The sequence below is a fragment of the Arvicanthis niloticus genome, chromosome 21, assembly GCF_011762505.2.
Source record: "Arvicanthis niloticus isolate mArvNil1 chromosome 21, mArvNil1.pat.X, whole genome shotgun sequence".
Classification (NCBI taxonomy): domain Eukaryota; kingdom Metazoa; phylum Chordata; class Mammalia; order Rodentia; family Muridae; genus Arvicanthis; species Arvicanthis niloticus.
The window spans coordinates 16,472,346-16,498,173 of NC_047678.1; the positions used below are offsets into that span (position 1 = coordinate 16,472,346).

A 25,828-nucleotide genomic window follows, 5' to 3' on the forward strand; every position below is an offset into this window, starting at 1 on the left:
AATCATTTGCTGATGTATGCAGAGTTTTATTTCTTATGCTTTCTGTTTTATTCTTTGTATCATTACTGGTGTATTCATACAGATATAATGTAGTTAACATTGAAATCAAGAAGAGTGACACCCAACTTTATTCTTTTTCAAGATTATTTTTCATTTAGGGTCTCATGAAAGCATGAGGTTTTTGGGGGGGGGGGCATTTTCCTGTTTTCTTGTAAAAAAAAACATCATTGGGATTTTGATAGAGATAGTTTTAAGAAAAATTTAAGAAATCTATAGGTCTTTTAAAACATCTTATATTGAAATAGTCTTCTAATCCATTAGCAAATGTTTTGTGTCTTTCAAATTCTTTATTTTATAGTTTTCCTCATATAGCTCTTAGGTTAAATTTATTCCAAAGTATTTAACTATTCTGAGTGCCATTTGTATATGGAATCATGTCTTTCAGATTTATTTTATTTTATGTGCATGAGTGTTTTGCTTGCATATATGTGTATGCACCGCATGCATGTGTGGTTCCACCAAGGCTAGAAGAGGATGTCAGTCCTCAAGACTAGAGCTACAGATGGTTGTGAACTGCTGGGTGGGTTCTGGGAGCTGAACCCAGATCCTCTGGAAGAACAGCCAGTGTTCTGCCCGTGTTCTTATCTCTGAGCCATCTCTCCAGCCCCTGAAATAAGTTTCTTAACTTTGTTTTGGTTTGTCCTTTGATGGTGTACAGAAATACTGCCTATCTTGTTACCTGTAGATAAGCTATTTGTTTATTATCACTAATATGTTTTTATGTAAACTATGGGGGTTTCTGTGTGTAAAATCACACCATCTAAAAACAGATAAAGTTGTACTTATCCCTTTCCAATTTTAATTCCATTTCTTTATCTTTCCTGCCTCATTGTCCTGGCTAGGAGTTAAAGAACAGTGTTGAATAGCTATGGTGTGTTGAGTAGCTGTGGTAAAGTAGGTATCCTTGTCTTATTCCTGGTCTTAGGTGTAATTTTTCCACTCTATAATGTTAATTGTGTGTTTTCATAAATGCCCTTTGTCATATTAAGGAAATTATCACTATAGCTCTTTTCCTTTCTCTTTTTTTAGACTATGTTGTACATATATGTGTATATGACAGAGAGCGAGAGTGCGAGAGCGATAATGAGAACGAATGTGTGTGGGGCACACATGCAGTGCTATGGCATGTGTGGAGGTGAGGATAGCCTGCAGTAGGCACTCTCGTTCTGCCGTGTGGGCTCTGGAGATCAAACTCAGGCCATCAGACCTAACAGCAAACATCCTTGCCCACTGAGCTTCTAATTTTGCCCACTCTAATTTTGACACTGTTTATTTCTATAGGCCAAGCTAGCCTAGAACATTCTCTTTATGTAGACCATTCTCTTTATGGCCTCAAATTCATTATCTTTATGCCTCTGCTTCCTGAGTACTTGCATTTCAGGTGTTATCATGGAAGAGTGTTTAAATATTATTAAATGCTTTTCTGCAAAATGATTGTGGAAAATTTCCCCCTTCATTCTACTCATGTGCTATATGATGTTGGTTTTCTTATGTTGAACTGCCTTCACATTTTTGCTATAAATCTTGCTTATATCTTATCTAATTAAATATAATACTGTCTCCTAATATTATTCTTTATAGCTAAATTTGGAATATAAGCCAATATAGAGTCCTGTCAATGCAGGAGATAAACTATATTTGAAAGTGTGCACACACCCTCACTATTTGTACACTTCCCACAATGACCAGGTAGTTTCTTACATGAATTCTATATTTTATTTAGACCTTATGAATTCTGAGTCTCTCCACCAAACTTACAATGTAAGCCTATTACTTTATCATGTTTCATCCATTAGGATAGCATTCTCATATAATTGAATATAAATTACTGCTTTAAAGATAAGAATTACCTGTTAGTGATAATTTTTACTTAGCCATTGCTGCATTTTTGAAGTTGGACAACTCTTTTGATCACTTGACTAATTACAGGGTATGTGCACCAGAAGAAACGACGTTTCACCTACTACACTTGTCTTTAATGAGAGAGTATATTGATTATGAATTTTCAGCATTAAAAGTAAGTGTTAATTTAGCCATGGACTATTATTTTCCATACAGAAATTTCTATAGGATTTCACTTTGTTCTCCATTTTGCTATAGGAAAAGATCACATTTAAATATGATATTGAAAAAATTATAGATGATTGGATTTTGATGGGATTTCTTGTTGGCAATGATTTTATCCCTCATCTACCTCATTTACATATTAATCATGATGCACTGCCTCTTCTTTATGGAACATATATTGCTATCCTGCCAGAACTTGGAGGTAAGACCACTTTATTGGTAATTTAGTACCCTGTTTACTAGTTTACTGCATATGTGACTATATTCGGAAAACAGTGTGTGTTTCTTTTAGTCTAAGTGGTAGGCACTGAGATGGTCATTTTCAGTGGTTGCTAAAGAAACTGACAACAGGTGAACAACCTCACCCATTAAGTAACTAGCCTCACCTTTAACTCCTTAAGAAAACCAGCAGCCTCACTGGGTTCACTTCATTCATTCATAATTCTTTAGAGAAATCCAGTTGTTCTAAATATATATGAAGTATTTAATATAAACCAAAACAGTTAAAAAGGAAAATTGAAAAAAAAATTATCTAAATTACAAGAACTTATTCCTTTGCTTTCTTTTTCTTTTTGAGGTGAAGTCTTACTATGTATTCCTGGGCTGGCCTCAAACTCAAAATTCTCCTGCCACAGCTTCCCAAAGGATAGGATCCAGGTGTGTGCCACTCAGCCAGCTACACCTTTTCTTATAAGAATATGTCAAGTTGAATAATCAGACTGTAATACATATGGCATTGTTAATGGTTGGAAATGTGGAGGCCTTATTATTGTATAACCTCAATTTCTAATATTTTATTTCAGTGCCTAAAATATAGTAAGATAAAGGTTATAGAAACTAAAGCTGGTTTATAGATAGCAAAGCAATTAAAGGGTTTTCTTCATTAAAAGAATTATTCAGTTTGTGGAAAGAATTTTATAGAGCTGTTTAGAACATAATGTCAGCTTATACTACAAGTTTAGATTTGGTTCATTTTAGGTTATATTAATGAAAGTGGACATCTCAACTTACCTCGATTTGAGAGATACCTTGTGAAACTATCAGATGTAAGTAACTACAAGGTTTATTTTCCTATCTAGGATTGCTATAAATGGTCATTAATTATTTAGTTAATACCAGAAAAAGACAGTTTTGTAGCGTTGTTCTGATCATTCATTCTGTATCATTTCACTTGAGCTATTTCTTTATTAGTTACTTATGTTCAGTTTCCAGACTTCGTGATATTATGTGCGTGTATAAACAAATATTCTTCAATATTCTGTACCCCAGAAATAGTTCTGTTAGAAGTTTAGTTTGTAATCTTTTAGTCATGTTTAAATCATTTTAAAATTGATTTTTGTTCAGTTTGATCGAGAACACTTCAGCGAAGTTTTTGTGGACCTCAAGTGGTTTGAAAGCAAAGTTGGTAACAAGTATCTCAATGAAGCAGCAGGTGCAGCAGCAGAAGAAGCAAAGAGCTGCAAGGAGAAGAGAAAACAAAAGGTGATCAGCTTCTAGGGGTCATTCTTTGTTTTTCTTTCTTTTTCCTTTTTTTTTTTGTTTTTTTTTTTTTTGTTTTTTGTTTTAAACTGTAACAGTAAAACTAATATTCCTTGTTTCTCATTTTCCTTAGGTTTCAGGGACTTGTTTCATTTTGATTTCTTCTACATGAACATCTAAAATTATTTTGGTTTTTGTCTCTCTGTTTCTCTCATATCATAAATAAGTATTTAAGGAAAAATGAGTTTTTTATTTTTACCTCTAAGGAATAGTGATGTGTTTTCTCTATTAAGAAGCCAATAAATAGGTCTGTAAAGATAGCTCAAAAGTCAAGAGCACTTGCAGAGGATCCAGGTTCAGTTTCCAGTCCCCAAATGGCAACTTACAATGCTCCAATTTCAGGGGATCTACCACCCTTTCTGGCCTCTGTGCATACTGGGAATATATGTAGAATATATACATACATTCAGACAAACACTTGAATATATATAAGATTAAAAAAATCTAAAGAAGTGAATAAGTTAACTTTTAAAATAAATGATTTAAGTTGTGCCATTTGAAAAACAGAAGAGCACTGAGCTAGTTTATACTTACTTGGGACCTTAGGAGTTTTTTTTTTTTTTTTTTGTTTGTTTGCTTCTTTATTCAAGACCAGCTCTTATGTAGTCTAGGCTGACCTTGTACTCCTGACCTCCTATGAGACCACTATGCCTCCTATGAGACCACTATAATCTCTAGGAGCTGGGGACATGGCTCATTGGTTAAGAGCACTTGCTACTCTTGCAAAGGACTCAGGTTTGGTTCCCAATACACATTAGATGCTTATAACCATCTGCAACTCCAACTCCAAGGGATCCAACACTCTCTTCTGGCCTCCACAGACTTCAGGCGTGCATATAGTACACTTACATGCAGACAGAACATTCATATGCACTAAATAAGAATAAATACGATTTATTTTAAAAATAGTACAATATCTAGTAAATATTTCTGCTTAATGATTAATCATTAAGAATAATGATTAATAATGACTCAGAATATTCTAGTGTTCTGAATCAAACAGTGTCTTGTTTGTGTTAATTTGAAAGAGAAACCTCAAATTTTCTTAAGCCTATCAATAATGATGGGAACCTGATTCTATTTAGGTTCAAGACTAATAATAATAATTAATAAAATAATAAAATAAAAAACTAATACGTTTTCCCCTAGGAAATATAAGTATCCTGATTTTCTCTGGCACAGTTTTCTATTTCTTAATTTTTTTTCTCCTGTTTTTCACATTTGAATGTGTGATGTATGTGTGTATTTGTGTGTGTGAGTGCATGTGTACCCTAGTGTATGTGGAGGCCTGAAGTTGTCGCCTTCAGTTGCTCTTCACTTTATGTATTAAAATAGGTGAACCAATTCTAGGTAGTTTGGTAGCCTCCTTACTCAGGGTGTTTCCCGTGTCTGCCTCACAGGTGGTGAGACTCTAAGCTGCTGCCACAGCTGTCTGGCTTTCTATTCTATGGGTGCTGGAGTTCTGACCCCAGTCCTCATATTTGGCATCAGGTGCTTTATCCAGCAAACCATCTCTCCAGCCTAACATTTGTGAATAGCTCTTTTTCAGTGGAACTGAGCAGTAATCAGTCTGATTCTACCACATATGTTTCTTCTAAGAAAACAAGCTTTGTATTGAGTACAGTGGTCCTACTTGAAATGCAGAGACTTGGGGGTCTTGACCTTCTGAGCAGGCTTGGACTACATAGTAAGGCTATCTCAAATAGAAAGAAAGGAAAAGAAAAAAGAAACTTTAAAGGGAACAAAACCTACATGTTAATAACTCCTAGCTCCTCTACCTTAGCTCAGTCTTTTCTCCAGTCTTCCAGGAATGTGTGAGTTATATCAGAGATACATGCAGTTATGACCCATGAGCATAAAGCTCCTAGAGGCCAGAGTTACATGAAAAAAAGCTTATGGGTGTCACTGCTAGTAGCTGGGCAATCAAAAACAAGAAAGAAAGGGTTAAGATCATAAAATATATATAAAAGAAAAGTAAGCAGAAAATGAAAGATATAGTAGGTTGGAACAGTAATAGTCTTGAGAATGATAAGATTATTTCATTTTTGTTTGTATTGCAATTAATGTTTAGATACTCTTGGTCTTGGTACATATAATTCAATATACTTTTTTTATTTAATAAAAATCATTTATTATATATCTGAGTTGTATATAATAAAAATGTATAACTTTAGAAAACAGTTGATAACCAAAACCATCCGGTATCAGTTTTTGTTTTTAATCTTATTTTTACAGTAAGCTGCTAGATCAGTCTCAGTTATAGTTAGTATTTTTTCTAATCTCCCTTTTACCTCTGACTTGGAAACATGACCTACTGTTCATCTTATGATGATTTATGATTTTTTATAGGGCCAGGAAAACTCTTTAAGTTGGGCTGCGTTAGACAAAAGTGAAGGTGAAGGAGTGGCTTCTAGAGGTGAGTACGAGCTGTGTGTTTAGTATTCCATTGACGTAATAGTTGTCTTGCCTTTCCTTCATTAGTACTAACCCAGCAATGGGGAGCTGGATAGATTCCTATGCTAGTCTGTAGGCATCAGCTTTTATATGCATGCATCACAGCACAAGGTGGAAAACAATATTCATGATTATCAGTCACATCTTTCTGATTTTTCTCACAGATAATTTTGAAGATGAGACTGAAGATGATGATCTGTTTGAGACTGAATTTAGACAATATAAAAGAACATACTACATGACGAAGATGGGGGTCGATGTAGTGTCTGAGTATGCTTTTGATGACTGTTTTATTTTGAAGTAAAAAAGTAGATTTTGAAGTTCTTCAGAAAACAACATGATTTTGATGTAGTGTGAGATTTATTGTTTTCATAAATTCAGAATACATTTCATGATAGTGATTCTGGCATGTGTTCTATGACTGATAAAAATTTCTGAGTAGATGAACTAGGGAGATAGCTTAGTGGGTAGCATTTGCCACACTTCCTGAGGACCCACGTTCTCATCCCTAGCACCTGTGTAAATGCCCAGCTCAGCTCCAGAGCAAGATCTTGTCTTTAAGAGAGGCTCACTGAACCCCTGGCTGCTTATCTCTTCTCTCAGTCTCTAGAATCTGCACCGCTAGTAAATGGTGATTGCAGAAAGTTACTGACAAAGTTACTGACAACTCCAGAAGATGCTGATAGTTGTTTTAAATTGGATAAACAAAGACTAACTTTGGTGTGTGGCTAGTCTGAGCTATTTGGGAAGCTAAAGCCACAGGCTCACTGGAGCCCAGAAATTCACTGGGCAAGATAGCACAGCCTCATCTCAACAGTGACTGAAAAGCAGCGAACTGAAGCAGCTAGTGATTGCTAGAGGGTGATAAGACATTTTAAAGATAAAATTATTCCTGGAAATACAAAGATAAGAAATTTCTAAGTTTTTACTTTGAACTATGGCTTGTTTTGTTATGGTGATTTGAAGATTTGTTTAACCCAAATCTTAAGAATGATGTTTGGCTTTCAAGAAAGGAGACTAGAAGGGAATCTTGTTCAGAAGATAGAACATTTTTTAAAAGTTGTTATAATTGCTATTGTGAGATTTCTAAGAACTCTTGTATTTATTCTCAATCCTACTAATTATGTGAGTGATGGGACCACTTTGTAGAAAGTTTATTAGATGACACCAAACTCTAAGGCAAAAATATGACATACCAATGACCTAGGTACACATAGCAGGTTTAATTATGGTGATCGTTGGTTTAGAAAAATGGAAAAGCAGCCTTTTATGTGACAAGATGGAACTGTACAGAAATTGGAATTTTTCTGTTTATAATTTTTTAAGTATTAAAAATGCATTGAAGACATTGATCTATCTCCAGAAAACAGCATTGTAATGAAAATGCCTCTTTCTGTTTCAGTGAGTTTCTAGCTGATCAAGCTGCCTGTTATGTTCAGGCTATACAGTGGATCTTACACTATTACTATCATGGAGTCCAGTCCTGGAGCTGGTAAGGCATCTCAGTGTATATGGTTCCTACTAGTAGACTCTCACTTAAACATCTCTTTCCTTTTATTTATACTTAATCCTCATACATTTATACAGTCAAGTTTAAATTAAATATGGTCTTTTTAAATGACTAAGAAAGATATTTATAGCCCTATTCTTTGTTAATCTAAAGTTGCAAAATTCTGTATCAATCTGTATCAAAATGGGTAGGGTTATAGCTTACAATAAAGCACAGGAATGAGGCTCTGGGTTCAATCTCTAGCACCAGTGAAGTCTGGGATTTATTTCCTAGTTCCACCAGAAAAATAAAAGCAAAGGGGACATTATGAATAGCAGTGTCTTTTTGTTTGTTTGGTTTTTTTTTTGTTTTTTTTTTTGTTTTTTTTTTTTTCCCCGAGACAGGGTTTCTCTGTGTAGTCCTGGCTGTCCTGGACTCACTCTGTAGACCAGGCTGGCCTCAAACTCAGAAATCCACCTGCCTCTGCCTCCCAAGTGCTGGGATTAAAGGTGTGTACCACCACTGCCTGGTGAATAACAGTGTCTTTAACAGTAGTTTTTGAGTCTGGGTGATAGTTACATGAGGGTCTCTGCAAGAGTCTCTACATTTTTGTGCACTCAAAAACAGTTCTCTTTAGGAGGAATAATTTCTGAAGAATGAGCTACTTAAATGTGTGGCTGAAACAGTGAAAGAAAGGCTTTGCTTGTGTTACTCACAATAGTAATAATTCTCCATTTCTCTAGTGTTTCCTGTAGTGGTCAGATTTTGTCCCTGACAGGTTTCCTGACAGGACAACTTAGAAGAAAGATCATTTGACTTGTGGTTTCAGGCCTCAGTTTATGCTCAGCTAGCTCCATTCTCCTTTGGCTATGGGGAAACTAAGCATTATGACAGGGTGTTCATGGAGGAGCCAAGTTCATACCTCATTGTGACCAGGAAGTAGTGAGAAAGATAGAGGAAGGCCTGGGACATGATACAGCCCCTTAGGACATTGACCCAGTGGTCCAAATCTAACTAGTCCCACTTCCTCAAGTTTCTAGGACCTCCCAAATAGCACATCAGGTGGGAACTGGGCTTCTGTACATGAGTATTGTGGGGATGATACTTCATGTCAGAACAGTAATGAGAAAATTACTCTGCCCATTCACTAAAATACAAAAAATAACATCCAGACATGGCAACTCACATCTCTAATCCCCATCACAAGTTCAAGGTCATCTATACCACATAGCAAGATTTTGCCTCAAAAGGAAGGGAGGGAGGGAAGGAAGGAGGAAAAAGAAAAAGGAAGAAAGCAAAAAATAAACCCAAATTGTAATGCGGCATATAGTAAAGGTTTCTATGTGATAACTGTTCCATTTGTCTTCAAAGCACTTGTGGTAGACTCTATTTCAGACCACCATCAAGTGGCTCCAAACAATGCAAAGTGATGTGGCATTAAGGATTAATTCACTTATTGGCCAGCTCTGAAAAGAAATTCTTACAGAGTGTAACACTCTCAGGGGCTCTCTCAAGAACAATATGAATCAAAAGATCTTTATTTGTGACTTTTTTAAAGGCTATATGCCAATTGTTCCTGTTTAATTGCCAATCAGTAAAATCGGGTACTTCAAAACCATATTTTCATACACTCATGGTAGACAGTATTTCTTTGCTACAAATGAAATTAAAGTTCAGAAAACGTAAGTAATCATCTCAAGATTGTACAAAAGTCAGCTCAAGCCTAACTATTTAAAACATCAGTGTATTTTATACTATTCCGTATGCCCTCTGCCTTCTAAACTTTCCTGTCTGAGTTATGTGCTGTAATTATGGGATGTGAAAGTGTTAGGCAGACCAGTTGGCTAAGCAGGTAAAGGTTCTTGCCATCAAGCTTAACAACCTGAGTCCACTCATTGGGACCCACATAATAAAGAGAGCTGACTCCCACAAGCTGTCCTCTGGCCTCCACATGCATGCACATCCCCATATACAAACTAATAAAATGTCATTTAAAAATGTTTTAGTCTCTCCCTCTTTTCCTTTGTCTATATCCCAAGTCTCTTATCGCCCTGTGTCCATTGACTCTAACACCTAGAGAATATAGAAGTGTTTTATGTTCAAAGCTCTATTAAAACATGTCTGTAGTTAAAGATGGAAAGGTAATAATAAACAGTGTGTATGGTTGATTAGTTTCACCTTTATCACAATACAGTGATGTGTGTGATTCAAAGATAAGCGTTCTTAGAGTGGTCTGATAATGGCTGTAGGAGCCCAGACCTACCGTTCTTCTTTATTAGGGCCTGGTCTCAGTACTCAAGTGGATACAGAGTACCAGTTTGCTTAGAGGTCTCTGGTTCAAGTGACTTGACTGAAGCTTCCTAACCACCCCATTACTGTCCAGTATTTTGATTAAAAGGTTCATGATCCACATTTGGGAGTTAAAAAGGAACATTCCAGTGAATGGTCACCCTGGGAGACAATTAACCAAGTTGTGATTTTGAGGCCAATCCTGGCTACATAGCTGAAACCCTGTATATATGCCCCCCTCGCCGTGTGTGTGTGTGTGTGTATACATACATACATTCATATACATGCATATATTTTTTTCATATATATAGTTATTGCTATCGGGTCAGCTGAACTTTACGAAGCTGCTAATTCCTTATATTCAAGTGATAGAATTTTGGATGATGTTTTTAATTATTCCTATGTTTTATTAAATAAGTATAGAAAAATGTTTAGTACTGACTGTTTTCTATAAAGTTTTCAGTTTAAAATTCATTTCCCCCACAGGTATTATCCCTATCATTATGCACCCTTCCTATCTGATATCCGCAATATCAGTTCACTAAAAATCCATTTTGAACTAGGGAAACCCTTCAAGCCATTTGAGCAACTTCTTGCTGTACTCCCATCAGCTAGTAAAAATTTGCTTCCTACGTGCTACCAGGTAGGTTTTACAATTGAATGATTTTTCTTAATGTTCTTTTTAGAAGGATTTAATTATTTTATATTATGTGTATGAGTGTTTTGCCAATGTGTGTGTATATATCTACCTTATGTTTTCCTGATGCCCACAGAAGCCAGGTGAGGGCATTGGATTCCTTGGAAATGAAGTTATGTATGGTTGTGAGCTGCCACATAGGTTCTGGGAGACAGGGTTTTTAACCACTGAGCCACCTCTCTAAGTTCTTATGTACTTTTTTGTATTTAATTCTTCATATAAACATTGCTGGGAAATCCTGGAAACATTGCTACACAAATTAATTTAATAAACAGATTTTTATTTATCTTAGACAATATTTATTTTCAGTTTTTTTGTTTGGTTTTAGTTTTCGGCTTGTTTTTTCAAGATGGTTTCTCTGTGTAGCCTGGCTGTCCTAAAACTCATTCTGTAGAGCAGGCTGGCCATGAACTCAGAAATCCTCTTGCCTTTATCTACCAAGTGCTAGGATGAGAGACATGCACCATCATTGACCATTTTTACTTTCAGTTAAATGCACAGTTTTAGCAAACCTTTGGCAACTAATCCATTCACTTTTAATTATATTCATGGGCTTTTCCATCTGCACTCCAGTTCCTGAATCACAACTCAGAGGCTTAATATTGATAAATGCCTAGGCCATAAGCTAGCTGGTCCCCATTAAGTCTTAACTTACTATCCTGTTTATTCTAACCTAAGTTCAGCTTCAGGGCTGTTCTCAACCACTTCTCTCTGTCTCCTCTTCCTGATTGAGGACAGTAATCTCTCCTGACTCTTTCCCAACCAGAAGTCCTACCTTCTAATCCTGCCTGGGCCCATTGACCATTAGCTTTTTATTGATGCTTCTACACAGAACACAGGAGGTTATCCCTACAGTTTATTGATTTTTTTTTAATGCAAGCTCTATAAACTTTTCAATAGTTTATTCATTTTCAACACTTTAAGCACATCTTTATTTCTACATGAAGAAATTAACCTAAACCAGGTAAAATGCCATCTCCTCTTCTATATAATTAAAGATGAATTCCTGTTCTCTTAAATCCTCTATAAGAGTGAGGACAATTCCAGCAAATCATCATCACCAGTGTCCCCTCAGGATATAGGTATTCTTTTAAGCATTTCACTTAACAAATTGAAGGACTTTCCTCTTATTAACATACTTCATATAACAAGAGGAAGACAGGGTGTCTGAAGTCACATTAAGCTTACGAAGCAGATTATAAAAGTAATTGCTATTCAGTTTCTCTAGGATTGTATCTGTACCTCTAATTCCATGCCTGGTCTCAGGACCTGGGGTAGCTGCAGGCATACACCCACTGCTCTGTCATTGCTTTAACATTGTCATATCCCTTCTTAATATCTTTGATGTCTTCTTTTGTTTTTCTCTTCAGCTACATCAAGCTTTGATAGCCTACCACTGTTAGCCAATAAGTATGCTATAAGCACATTTGTTTAGTGTTTGTGCAGTAGCAATTAAATTTTAAATTATCGCCTTAGGAATATGCAACTTTATTTTTAATTTTTGTAATCTTCCCTTTTCATTTTCTGATACTTTTTTGCATGAGATATTGATATGGTTTCTTTGTCTACCTTTTTATAAAATATAATAGAAATCTATGTTATCAGCCTCTTATTAATGGCATTGTGGGTCTTGGATTTGACTTTTTAAAATTATTTTGATGCTAGTAATCATATTACTAGAATCAATTGATTAGGGAATAAAAGTAAATTATTAATTTGAGGTTGAGATGGAGAACTGTTGGAAGTGTGAAAGGAAATGAACTGAATTTATTAGTAAGAAAACTGAATTTAGGTGGTACATCTTATAAAATGAAAAGACAATAGAAAAATAAAAATGGGGCTGGCAAGAATCTCAGCAAGATATATACTGCCACACCTGGTGAACTGAGTCCACAGTACCCACATAGTCACGGAGAGAACTGACTTCCACAGGTTGTCATCTGACCTCCAGAACACACACCAAGAACATGTGCACCATGACACATGGGTGCATAAATACAAATACAGAACTGTAATAAAAATTTCTAAGTAAAAATGACAGAATTAAAGCTACTATTGGCTGGGAGGGGGGGTATACACCTATAATTCCAGCATTCTTGAGGCTGGGACAGGAGTGTCTTGAGTTCAAGGCTACCCTGGACTACTTAGATAATGTCTCAGGATAGGGATTTGAGAAAGAGTGAGAAGTAACTCATAGTAAAGGTAATTTTGCCCCATAACTAAATTAAAGAAACATGAAAAATGAGTAGCAATACAGTTGAAATTCTTACAGTTTGCTGAGCAAGATGTCACAGGCTTGTAATCCTAACAGTGGAGGCTAAGATCGAGTGGATTTTAATTTCAAGACTAGTGACATGCTGACTCAGAAAAAAGAAAAAATTTTAATTGAAAATTATAATGTACTAAACATACTGTTGCAACCTAGTAAATGTTCTAAGTACATTAATGAAAAGTTATATTTATATTGTCTCTCATATTTCAGCTTTCCTGTTTATATTTTCACAGCATTTGATGACCAGTGAAGACTCGCCTATTATAGAATATTATCCACCTGATTTTAAAACTGATCTAAATGGGAAACAACAAGAATGGGAAGCTGTGGTATTAATACCCTTTATTGATGAGGTCAGTATATGAAATAATTACATAAATACACTTAGTCTTTTTATTTGGGGCAGGCAAAGATAATCTTAGGTGTAATTCTTCAGAGACCATCAGACACCTTGTTTTTGGAGCTTGCCTCCTAGGGACCTTCCTGTCTCTTTCTACCCAGCATTTAGGTTGTGTGTGCCACCATTCCCAGCCTTTTATATGGGCAAGTTAGGAATCAAACTCAGATCTTGACAGTTTTTATATCTATTCACTACCAACCAACCTGTCTCCCCAGCCCCCGTCATTTGTTTTCTTGATGATGGTCATTCTAACTGGGGTGAGCTGGACTCTGAGTTCTTTTCACTTCTCTTTCCTGATGGCTAAGACTGTTGAGAATGTTTTCATGTATTAGCTATTTGGATTGATTCTGTAGAGAACCAACCGTCTGTCCAGTTCATTTCCCTACTTATTAAATGATTTTTTCTATGTCATTTTTGAGAGTCACTATTGATTCTAGATATTAATCCCCAGATGTGGAGTTAGCAAAGATTTTCTTCTATTTTATACATTGTCTCTTAATTTTACAGATTGTTTACTAGTAAAAATATCTTAATTTCACTCAATCTTGGTTTTGAATTCTTAGGATCATATTCTGTGTCCATGGGGTCCTTTCAGAAAGTCTTTGCCACCTACTGTTTGGAGATATGTCTTTATTCTTTCATTTCTAAAGCCTGGAGGTGTTATTTATTTGAGATAACTGATGTTTTTCTTTAACATAAGCATTTGTAGTCATCAGTTTTCATCTTATAACTCCCTTAGCTGTACACCAGAATGTGTAGTACGTTGTGCTTCTATTTCAAATTGATTGTAGAAACATTTAAAGTTCCTCTATGATTTCTTCAATTGCCCACTTCACGCAAGCATATATTATTCAGTTTCTATGTATTTGTGTGGTTTTCATAGTTTCTCTTTGCTATTAAGGTCTTAGTATCATTCCACTATGATCTGATAATATATGAGGAATTATTTTGAATTCACTCTTTTATGGCTTTTTGAGATGGTCTCATAGTCCAGACTTGATTTGTTGTGTAGCTGAGAATAACCTTAAACTGTCCCTCTAGCCTCTGCCTCCCAAGTGCTCGGTCTGCTGGGGCATACTGCATAGCTCCATTCCTTTATATTTGTGAAGACTTGACTTGTGGCCTAGAATGTTGTCTTAAAGATGGTCCCATGGACTGCTGAGAAGATTATATATTTGATATCTCTTGTAGGTAGGTACCTCACACATCCATTTGGTCTTGGTATAGTTTAACTCTGGAGTTTCTCTGTTAATTTTTGTGTGGATGAGAATGCATTAAAAGTCATCTGTACTAGTCAAGGTTCTGAGAAGGGGAACTTACAGAATGAGTATATATGTGAGATTTATTGGAATGACTTACAGATTACAGTCCAACTAATCCAACAATGACTGGCTGTAGTTTTTCAGTCCACAAGGATGGATGTCTTACTGGTCTTCAGTTTATGTTAGAATTCCAAAGAGCTAGGCTCCAATGCCAGTGAAGAAATAGACATGCTAGCAAGGTGAGGGCAAGCAAGCGGAGAGCAAAAGCTTCCTTTCTCCATGTCCTTAATTAGGCTTGCAGCAGAAGGTGTGGCCCAGATTAAAGTGTGTCTTTCCTCCTCAAGATCCAGATCAAACACATGTGTCTTCTGACCTCAGAGGTGTGGTCTAGAAGTGGATTCACCTTAAACCAAAATAATCTTTCACAGGTGTGCCCTGCATTTTCTAGATTCCAGATAGTTGACAACCAAATATAGCCATCATAGTCATTATTATTCTGTCAAGATCTGTGAGACTTTTTATGCCTATTGGTGTTTATTTTATAAAATTGAGAGCTGAAACATTTAGTGGATGTATCTCAATCATTATAACATCTTGATTAATTTTCCCTTAATATATAATGATCTTGTTATCTTTTCTGATTAATTTGGTTTGAAATCTCCGCTTTCAAATATGAGATTATGTACATCGGCTTTTTTTTCTTCTATTCACTTGACAGGCCGACTTGGAGTTCTTCTGGTCACAATTTGTGGGTGCCTTTGCCAGTGAGGTGTTTCTTGGAGAAAACAGTTGGGTCCTGTTTTTCAGTCCAGTCAGCTATAGTCTGCATCTCTTGTTGTTGTTGTTGTTGTTTTCTCTTCTTCCTCTCCCTCCTCCTTCTCCTTCCTCCTCTTCTTTCTCTTCCTCTTCTTCTTCTTCATTTACATTTAAGGTTATTACTGAAAAAAGTTTGCTAATATCTATATATTTTTTTAGTATCTTTGGTGGTGGTTGTGATGGTTTGTTGAATATAATCCAGGTTGATTGGATCAGGTTTTGTTCTCTTTTTCTCCCCTATTAGTGTTGAAGGTTTACTGGCTTTCTATGTTGAATCATGGATTCTTTCTTACTTTCCTTTCATCTTGCGCCCCACATATGTGCCACAGTATGTATGCATCTATGTACCTGTGTACACACACACATAATAGTTTAATTTTAAAAAATAAAAATGGAACTGGAGAGATGGCAGTTAAGAACACTGACTGCTTTTCCATGAGACCTGGGTTCAGTTCTAGCACCCACACGGCCACTCATAGCCATCTGTAACTCCAGTTTCAGAGGATCCAGTGCCCTCCTCAGGCCTCCTCAGTTCCTCTACAGGAGCATACATAGCACACCAACTTATATGCAAGCAGAACACCTGTACACATACGTAAACCAAAAATGAAACCAATCATCAAGTGGAGAGTGCTAGAGAAAGACATATTGGTGTCAACCTCTTACACGGCAAGCATGCCTATGTGTGTGCACAAGTCAGTAAATCAGTAAACAAATAAAACTTAAATATTATGAACAGACCTATGCTTTTAGTTTTGATATCAGTTACTTTTAGTTTATGAATTCTTAGCTACGAATTTCTGGTAGCTTTTATCTCTTGATAGTACCACATGCCCAGCTAGGCATACTTCTTTTTTGATTCATAACTTGTCTTTTAAATTCTCTCTTTCTGTCTTTGGATATGAGTCTGCTTTTTCTTATCCTAAGTTTTTTTTAACACTCTGGTAGCTTCTAGTTTGCCTTCTTACTCGGTAGCTCATTCTCTCCTGATCTTTTGTTGTTTATTTTTGTCTCTGGTGTTTTAAGACAGGCTAGTGCATAAAATGACACTAAACTCTCATTTTGCATTTATTTGCTGTGTGTGTGTGTGCGTGTGTGTGCATGCTCTCATTCATGACATGTTGCACAGGTAGAGGCTAGAACACCTGTGAGAGTTATCTTCTTCCATCATCTGTGTCTCAGGAATTTAACTCAGGTCATCAGACTGGCAGCAAGTGCCCTTACCTGCTGAGCCACCCCATCAGCCCAAGATTTTTTTTTTCCAGAGCAAAATAGTATACAAAGAAGAAAATATTTTTCTGTATGTTATTATGGGATTTTTTTAATCTTTTACTATTATTTATATCAGAAGCGATTGTTGGAAGCCATGGAGACATGTAACCACTCCCTCAAAAAGGAAGAAAGGAAAAGAAACCAACACAGTGAGTGCCTCATGTGCTGGTATGACAGAGACACAGAGTTCACCTATGCCTCTCCATGGCCAGAAAAGTTCCCTGCCATAGAACGATGTTGTACAAGGTAATAGTATTTGGTAATTTTTCCCAACAATAAAAAACTCACACACATACACAGGCTTGAATATCTATGGGAAGAATTAATATTTTGTGACAGTTAACTGATATCCAATAACTTAGGTATAATAATAGTTCAAGCCTATAGTCCCAGCTACTTAGGAGTCTGAGGTAGAAGGCTCTTGTTTGAGCCCAGGAGTTCAAAACCAGCAATATAATATGTCCCAGTCTCAGAGTGAAAGTAACAATTAGTGAGCAACACCCCGCTCACTAAGCCCCTCTCTCCATCGGTCATGTCATTCTCTGTTTGGCGTGGGTACTTACTCTACCTCCTTCTACAGTTACATATTTTTTCTTCCTAGTGTATCTCTGTACTTTATAGACAGTTTCTGTTTTAAATGTGTGTATAGTTTTGTTTTCATTGTCCATGTCTCTGTCCCCAGCATCACGCTCTAACTGGTCTCTGTCCCCAGCATCACACTCTAACTGGTCTCTGTCCCCAGCATCACGCTCTAACTGGTCTCTGTCCCCAGCATCACACTCTAACTGGTCTCTGTCCCCAGCATCACACTCTAACTGGTCTCTGTCCCCAGCATCACGCTCTAACTGGTCTCTGTCCCCAGCATCACGCTCTAACTGGTCTCTCCCCAGCATCACACTCTAACTGGTCTCTCTCCCCAGCATCACGCTCTAACTGGTCTCTGTCCCCAGCATCACGCTCTAACTGGTCTCTCCCCAGCATCACGCTCTAACTGGTCTCTCCCCAGCATCACGCTCTAACTGGTCTCTCCCCAGCATCACGCTCTAACTGGTCTCTGTCCCCAGCATCACGCTCTAACTGGTCTCTCCCCAGCATCACGCTCTAACTGGTCTCTCCCCAGCATCACGCTCTAACTGGTCTCTGTCCCCAGCATCACGCTCTAACTGGTCTCTGTCCCCAGCATCACGCTCTAACTGGTCTCTCCCCAGCATCACGCTCTAACTGGTCTCTGTCCCCAGCATCACGCTCTAACTGGTCTCTGTCCCCAGCATCACACTCTAACTGGTCTCTCCCCAGCATCACGCTCTAACTGGTCTCTGTCCCCAGCATCACGCTCTAACTGGTCTCTGTCCCCAGCATCACGCTCTAACTGGTCTCTCCCCAGCATCACGCTCTAACTGGTCTCTGTCCCCAGCATCACACTCTAACTGGTCTCTGTCCCCAGCATCACGCTCTAACTGGTCTCTGTCCCCAGCATCACACTCTAACTGGTCTCTGTCCCCAGCATCACGCTCTAACTGGTCTCTGTCCCCAGCATCACGCTCTAACTGGTCTCTCCCCAGCATCACGCTCTAACTGGTCTCTGTCCCCAGCATCACGCTCTAACTGGTCTCTGTCCCCAGCATCACGCTCTAACTGGTCTCTGTCCCCAGCATCACACTCTAACTGGTCTCTCCCCAGCATCACGCTCTAACTGGTCTCTGTCCCCAGCATCACGCTCTAACTGGTCTCTGTCCCCAGCATCACGCTCTAACTGGTCTCTCCCCAGCATCACGCTCTAACTGGTCTCTCCCCAGCATCACGCTCTAACTGGTCTCTGTCCCCAGCATCACGCTCTAACTGGTCTCTGTCCCCAGCATCACGCTCTAACTGGTCTCTCCCCAGCATCACGCTCTAACTGGTCTCTGTCCCCAGCATCACGCTCTAACTGGTCTCTGTCCCCAGCATCACGCTCTAACTGGTCTCTCCCCAGCATCACGCTCTAACTGGTCTCTGTCCCCAGCATCACGCTCTAACTGGTCTCTCCCCAGCATCACGCTCTAACTGGTCTCTGTCCAGCATCACGCTCTAACTGGTCTCTGTCCAGCATCACGCTCTAACTGGTCTCTCCCCAGCATCACGCTCTAACTGGTCTCTGTCCCCAGCATCACACTCTAACTGGTCTCTCCCCAGCATCACGCTCTAACTGGTCTCTCCCCAGCATCACGCTCTAACTGGTCTCTGTCCCCAGCATCACGCTCTAACTGGTCTCTCCCCAGCATCACGCTCTAACTGGTCTCTGTCCCCAGCATCACGCTCTAACTGGTCTCTCCCCAGCATCACGCTCTAACTGGTCTCTGTCCCCAGCATCACACTCTAACTGGTCTCTGTCCCCAGCATCACGCTCTAACTGGTCTCTCCCCAGCATCACGCTCTTAACTCGCCCGTTTACTACCATCAACTACTTAGCCACAGACAAGAAAAATCCAGAACCCCTATTTTGCTCCTTCAATCTGTGTTTTCATTCTCTTCCCATTAAAATTCCATTCCCATTTTTTCTCTTTTTTTACCTTCCCTGAAAATAATGTTTGTATTCAACAGCTGAGCAAACATTTTCAGTTGGAGTAATTTTTTTGTAAAAGTAAAACATAAAATAGACTGAAATGTTAATCTTTTAGAACATGAAAGAGATTGATGTTATGCTTTATGTTTCCCTTTGTTTGTATGAGTCTAGGTTGATATCTCTTTCTTAGTCATTCTGTACTTGTATTTATTCATTTATTCATTTATTTTGAGATAGATTTTTCTCACTGAACCTGGAACTCACCAATTTTGTTAGACTGGCTAGCCAGCAAGCACAAAGATCCTCCTGTCTCTAGCTCCCCGGCACTGGGATTGCAGAGACATATTGCTCCAACTGCCTTTCAAGTGGATGCTGGCCATTGAACTTAGGTCCTCAAGTTTGGGAGGCAAGCATTTTACTGCCTGAACCATCTCCTTGCCCTTCAGTTTTTAAATTATATATAGCTTGCCCTAAATTAGTAGGATTAAAAAAAACCCTTTACTTAGTGATCTACAGGCCTAATAGTATCTAGACTAGTAACAGCAGAGGAGCTGCTTGTATTTCTTTGTTTATGTTTGCTTTACTTTACATTTTTTGTCATAAAATTTTTGGTGTTTTTTTTAATCTGTAATGGGGATGCATATGCATGCATGCTTATGAAAAAGTGTGCTACAAGTATATGGAGATCAAAGGACAACTTTTGGAAGTCAGTTTTCTCTTTTTACCATGTGGGTCCTAGAAAGTGCCTGTACCCACTTCATTGTTCCTGGTTGGTTGGTTGGTTGGTTGGTGGTTGGTTGGTTGGTTGGTTGGTTGGTGGTTGGTTGGTTGGTTGGTTGGTTGGTTGGTTTTTCCTGTGACACAGGATTTTATTCTATAGTTTAGAATAGCATTGAACTCAGAACAGTCCAACTACCTCAGCCTAACTAATTTGGGATTATAGGTATAAACCTCTATGCCTGTATTTTCTTTAAAGGAATAATTCGTGTGTCTGTGTGTGTGTGTGTGTGTGTGTGTGTGTGTGTGTGTGTGTGTGTGTATTGCTGGTGGTTGTGGTGGTTTTTTAGATAGAGCCTCACTATCCTTCTTAGACTGGTTTAGAACTCATTCTATAATTCACACTGGCCTGAACTCGTAATCTCCTGCTGCTGCTTCTCACGTACTAGAATTACAGACATGTGCCACCACCCAGTCTCTCTTTTAAGGGAACAGTGATTCTTGTCAATAATAAAGAAAAAGATGAAAGCTATAATTGCTTGTAATGTTTAAATTTTAAGTTAAATACTTTGATTTATTTTCTAGGTATAAAATAATATCATTAGATGCTTGGCGCGTAGACATAAACAAGAACAAAATAACCAGGGTTGACCAGAAGGCATTATATTTCTGTGGATTCCCTACTTTGAAACACATCAAACATAAAGTCAGTGGCTATTTAATTCAGACTTTTTTCACTTTATTAAAAGTGAAGTGATTATAAAGAATTAAAATTAAAATTTTTGAATTCTTTTAAAGTTTTTTTTGAAGAAAAGTGGTGTTCAAGTATTCCAGCAGAGTAGTCGTGGTGAAAACATGATGTTGGAAATCTCAGTGAATGCAGAACCAGATGAACTTGTAAGTACTTTGTTTATTTATTTACAGAATATTTGCCATGCATAAAACTGCTTATATCTGCCAAGTTATTTATGTGCCATAACTCAGATTCAGCTTTTAAAATGGTCCTAAAGGCCTTTCTCACCAGTGCCGTGAATGCGATCTGAAGAGGAGATGGACTGTGCTGGCTGTGCTTGGAGACACGTGTCGATGGGCAGAGGCTCGAGCCAGGTGCTGAGAGATGTTAGGATGGAGGGAAGGCTTTCTTGTCGAAGGAAGCCTTATCAACTTCAAAATAAATAGCTGTGGCCAGCCGGTAGTGGCGCATGCCTTTAATCCCAGCACTTGGGAGGCAGAGGCAGGCAGATTTCTGAGTTCAAGGCCAGCCTGGTCTACAGACTGAGTTCCAGGACAGCCAGGACTACACAGAAAAACCCTGTCCAAAAAAAAAAAAAAAAAAAGCTGTGATGCATTATCTTTTTTTTTTTTTAACCTTTAAATCTACCAGAGAAACTGAGACAGATTATGGAGGATCTTGAATACCAGGCTAAGGAGTTTGGATTTTCCCTTCTGTGACTGTTATTTTGAAATTGATATCTTCATAAAGATTAATCTGATAGTAGTGTTCTAAAGTAATTGAATAAAGGAAGAAAAGAATAGTAGAAGCTACAAGTTGAGAGTTTGTAGCCTTAATTGATAATATAAGTGAGGTAACAATAGATCTAGAAGGACAGTAGTGACTGTGGCTGAGATGTCCAGGCTAATGAGCTAGAAAGTAAGAGTAGCTTGCTGGACAGGAAAAGTTACAATAGGAATGTTGTTGGTTTGAGAGGTTAAAAATCTTAAGGTGGTTACTAAGATACCTAACTAGAGCTATCCTGATAACCTTTCTTAACCAGTGTTTCACAAAGATGAAACTCAGTTTAAAAAGCTGCTCATACATAAATTCCTCAAGCTAGAGGTTGGAGACAGATGTTGTTAATATAAGTTCCCTGCAGAGGACTGATGGCTGAGGCCTTGAGATTTATTTCCCAAAACAAGGCTACACTCAATGTTCACGATCTCAACATTAAAGAAAATACCTGGGCTGTGGCGATGACTTGAATTGTCACTCTTGAAGACCTAGATTTGGTTCCAAGCACCTACAATGGTCTATAAGTCCAGTTCCAGGGTATCAAATGCTATCCTGTGGCTTCTGTAAGCCCTAAGCACACTTGGTGTAAGCATACATACATGTAAACAAAACACTCATACACATAAATAAGTCTTTTTTAAAAATATTTATTTATTTATTATATATACAGTGTTGTGCCTGCATGTATGCCTGCAGGCCAGAAGAGGTCACCAGATCACAGTATAGATGGTTATGAGCCACCACGTGATTGATTGCTGGGAATTGAATTCAGGATGCCTGAAAGAGTATCCAGTACTCTTCTGAGCCATTTCTCCAGCCCAAATAAATCTTTAAAAAAAAAAAAAAAAAGCAAATGAAAGGGAAAAAATTAGATACCCACAATAATAAAGAATGCAAAGGAGCCAATTAAAGTGACATTGAGAACACAGAAATTACCAAGAATGACTCCCAAGTTAAGTGGTATCACAGAGACTTGGGGCCAAAGATTTTTCTTGCAAAACCTTGAAAGAAAGGAAAAACTGAAACAGTATCTGAATTTCATTGCAGTGCATTGGTGAATGCAGAAGTTCAATTCTTAAAGACAGGAGATAGAAGAGTGGGTGCATAGGAAATAAAGGAGGCAGGCAGGCACTGAGTCCTTGACTAAGAAAGCTGTGGTTGGAGTTGAAGAGATGGCCCACCATTAAGAGTGCTTGCTATCCTTGTAGAGGCCCAGAGTGCTGTTCCCAGTGCCAGCTCAGGTGGCTAGAACTCAACACCTAGGATCTGGTGCCCACTCTGGCCACCATGAGTGCCTCACACCAGTCATATGTACACATAAAATAAAAATGAACTTTCTTAGCTGCTATGTCTTTAATCCCAGCACTACCAGACCCAGAGGCAGGTGGATCTCTATGAGTTTAAAGCCAGCCTTATCTACATAGTTCCCAGCCAACCAGAGCTACATATCAAAACCCTGTCTCAAAAAAAGAAAAACAGAGACTTTAAAAAAATTTTTTTTTTTTACTTTTATTAGTACAAAGAGAACTGAAGGCATAATTGTAGGCAAAGAAGAGGAAGATTATCCAGAAAGAGCGCGGCAGTGGTGGCACACGCCTTTAATCCCATCACTTAGGAGGCAGAGACAGGCGGATTTCTGAGGCCAGTCTGGTCTACGGAGTGAGTTCCAGGACAGCTAGGGCTACACAGAAACCATGTCTCGGGAAAGAGAAAAGAAAAGAAAAAAGAAAAAAAAAAAAATATATATATATATATATATATAAAAAGTAGGACTCCTGGGGTTTCTTAAGGCTTTTATAATGGAAAAGGATGTGTATAATAGCAAGACCACACATGACATAGTAGTGGATTTCACTCAGAGCTTCAGGAAGAATCTTGCAGAGAAAGGTGCTTTGTTCAACTGAAAATAGGGGTCTGAAATAAAAAATTAGTATAGACAAAGGAAAGAATAATTGAGTGAACTCAGTTCTTTTGTTTGTTTGTTTGTTTGTTGTTGTTTTTGTTTTTTTGAGACAGGGTTTCTCTGTGTAGCCCTGGCTGTCCTGGAACTCAGAAATCTGCCTGCCTCTGCCTCCCAAGTGCTGGGATTAAAGGCGTGCACCACCACTGCCAGGCTTGAACTCAGTTGTAATATTGAAACCTGCTTTCCTGGGCAGCATTTTTTTTCTGTAGTTTTAGATGCTCACTCTAAGAAAAATCTGATTATTGAACAGAATATAAAAACAATCATTTCTTATTGCTTAATTTTTTTTTGTTTCTGTTTTGAGATAGGATCTAATGTATCCCAGATGGCTTCAAATTTCCTAAATAAGTGAGGATGACCTTGAAGTCCTGATACTCTTGCCTCTGTTTCCCAAGTTTAGGATAAAAAGCAAACCACTGTGCCCTGTTCTATAGTAGTGAGGATTGAACTCTAGGCTCTGTGAATGCTAAGAAAGCTATCTGCCAACTCAGCTGGGAATGTAACTCTGTTAATAGAGTGCCTTCCTGGGATGCACAAAGCCCTAGGTTAGATGGTTAGAGCCATACTGAACTGGACACGTTAAAGGGACACATCTGTAACCCAAACTTACCTGCTTGGTAAGTGCAAGCAGGAACTCAGCATAATCCTTGGTACATAGGAAGTCCCAGGCCATCCTAGGTCTTCATGAGATCTTTCTTGTCTCAAAACAAACAGCAAACAAACAAACGAATTTAAGTGTAATTTTAAAAATAAATAAAATTTATGTTTAAACTTTAGATTCTTTTTAAAAGCTGAAATTTTTACGTAAGATATTACTTAATGTAGAATATTGTATAGAATTTTACACTATTGTGTTATCATTTTTCTTTATTTTCAACATTTCAAGGAAGATATTATCCATTCTGTGCATAAAGGAAACCATAATTTGACCAACTTTTCTGAAAGGAATAAAACCAAAATTTGGAACTGTGCTTACTAACTTCAAATCTAATGTTTATTTTTGTGAACATGCCATCTAGTGATGTAAGAAACTTCTTTTTCTTATGTTTCTTAGATGCTGCCTTAAGTGTCAACCCAAATGAGTCTATGGAAACATCACTAACACCCCTTTCAGTCTTCTTTCTTATGAGAGAAGTAAGAAAGATAAATAGGAATCGCACAAGTGAACTCAGCGTTTTCCTGGTTAAGGGATTTAGTCACGCCGAATCCTTCTCATCCATTTCACATCTTACACTAAATGGAACTGCAGAATTTGCCTCTGAAAAGTTTTCTCTTGGACTTAAACTGAAAGAACTTTTCTTGTTTTGCTTTTTAGAATATAGAGAACATAGCTTCATCAGTGCTGGGAAAGTCAGTCTTTGTTAACTGGCCTCATCTTGAAGAAGCTAGAGTCGTGGCAGTATCAGATGGGGAGACTAAGTAAGATACAATTCATAGGTTCTCTGTTATATTTGCTTTGCTTTTTCATAACTCATTTATTTTGAATGATAAAATTATTACAATAACATTTACACTGTGGTCCAGAACTATACTCACACCACTTGAATGTCAACCACTCTTGACAGTTTATTTTATGCATTGCTCGGGATACATTAGATATATTATATTGTGTTAGTTTCTTTTCTTCTTATTAGGTTGGAAGTTTTATAACCTAATTCTTTTCCGAGCAATAACCACTGTGTTATTTAGCAAGTATATTTATCTTTCTGATAAGAATTAGTAACATATATAGCCTTTCCTTTTTCATATTCTTCCCAGATTCTATTTCAATAATACACTGATTGTACACGGATGATGGGGGGAAGGGGGTCGGGGCATGCAGTGGAAGTCAGGGAACAACATTTGGTAGTCTGTTCTCTCCTCCTACCATAGACTCTAGGTGTTGTCAGGCCTGTGCAGTAAGGTACTTCTACTTGCTAAAATAAAATAGGTAGTCCATTACTTGAAACAAAACAATGAGACAGAACCTTGCTGTGTGGCTCTGGCTTATCTGGAACACACATGTTGCCTTGTAGTCTGTTTTTTTTGTTTGTTTGTTTGTTTCTTTTTTTGGTTGGTTGCTTGGTTGGTTGGTTGGTTTTGTTTTATTTTGTTTGATTCATTTGTTTTATGTATGTATATGAGTGTTTTTCCTGCAGATATATCTTTGTATCATGTGTATTGACTGTTGCCTCTGGAGACCAAAAGAGGTTATAGGACTGGAGTTTTAAATAGTTGTTAGCTGTCATGTGAATGCTCAAAATCAAACCTAGGCTCTTTGGAAGAGCAGCCATCTTAAATACTGAACTTTCTCTCAAGTCTCCCTTGTCTTATTTTTAAAACATAATTTTTGCCATTTTATTTAAGTTCATATTTCCTTAATCAGTGAGTAGTTAGGCAGGTCTTTCTTACTCATTTTAAACTTATTTTATATAAATCTTGTTATCTTTTTTACTTGTGTGTAACTAAAACTAAGTTTTGTTCAAGAGAAATTGGATCA

The 25,828-nt window shown here is 37.7% G+C and overlaps 1 protein-coding gene across 1 annotated transcript in view; it reads left to right on the forward strand.

The window, feature by feature from the left end:
• Xrn1 (5'-3' exoribonuclease 1) overlaps nucleotides 1-25,828 on the forward strand; it is a 97,705-nt gene that overhangs the window by 17,252 nt on the left and 54,625 nt on the right. Inside the window, exons 7-19 of the mRNA XM_034483748.2 lie at nucleotides 1,990-2,077; nucleotides 2,161-2,329; nucleotides 3,106-3,173; nucleotides 3,472-3,609; nucleotides 6,016-6,082; nucleotides 6,285-6,390; nucleotides 7,523-7,612; nucleotides 10,385-10,541; nucleotides 13,101-13,220; nucleotides 16,694-16,863; nucleotides 20,462-20,582; nucleotides 20,675-20,773; nucleotides 24,665-24,768. Of these exons, the coding sequence (XP_034339639.1) occupies nucleotides 1,990-2,077; nucleotides 2,161-2,329; nucleotides 3,106-3,173; nucleotides 3,472-3,609; nucleotides 6,016-6,082; nucleotides 6,285-6,390; nucleotides 7,523-7,612; nucleotides 10,385-10,541; nucleotides 13,101-13,220; nucleotides 16,694-16,863; nucleotides 20,462-20,582; nucleotides 20,675-20,773; nucleotides 24,665-24,768 (1,497 nt within the window). The remainder of the gene's footprint in view (nucleotides 1-1,989; nucleotides 2,078-2,160; nucleotides 2,330-3,105; nucleotides 3,174-3,471; nucleotides 3,610-6,015; nucleotides 6,083-6,284; nucleotides 6,391-7,522; nucleotides 7,613-10,384; nucleotides 10,542-13,100; nucleotides 13,221-16,693; nucleotides 16,864-20,461; nucleotides 20,583-20,674; nucleotides 20,774-24,664; nucleotides 24,769-25,828) is intronic.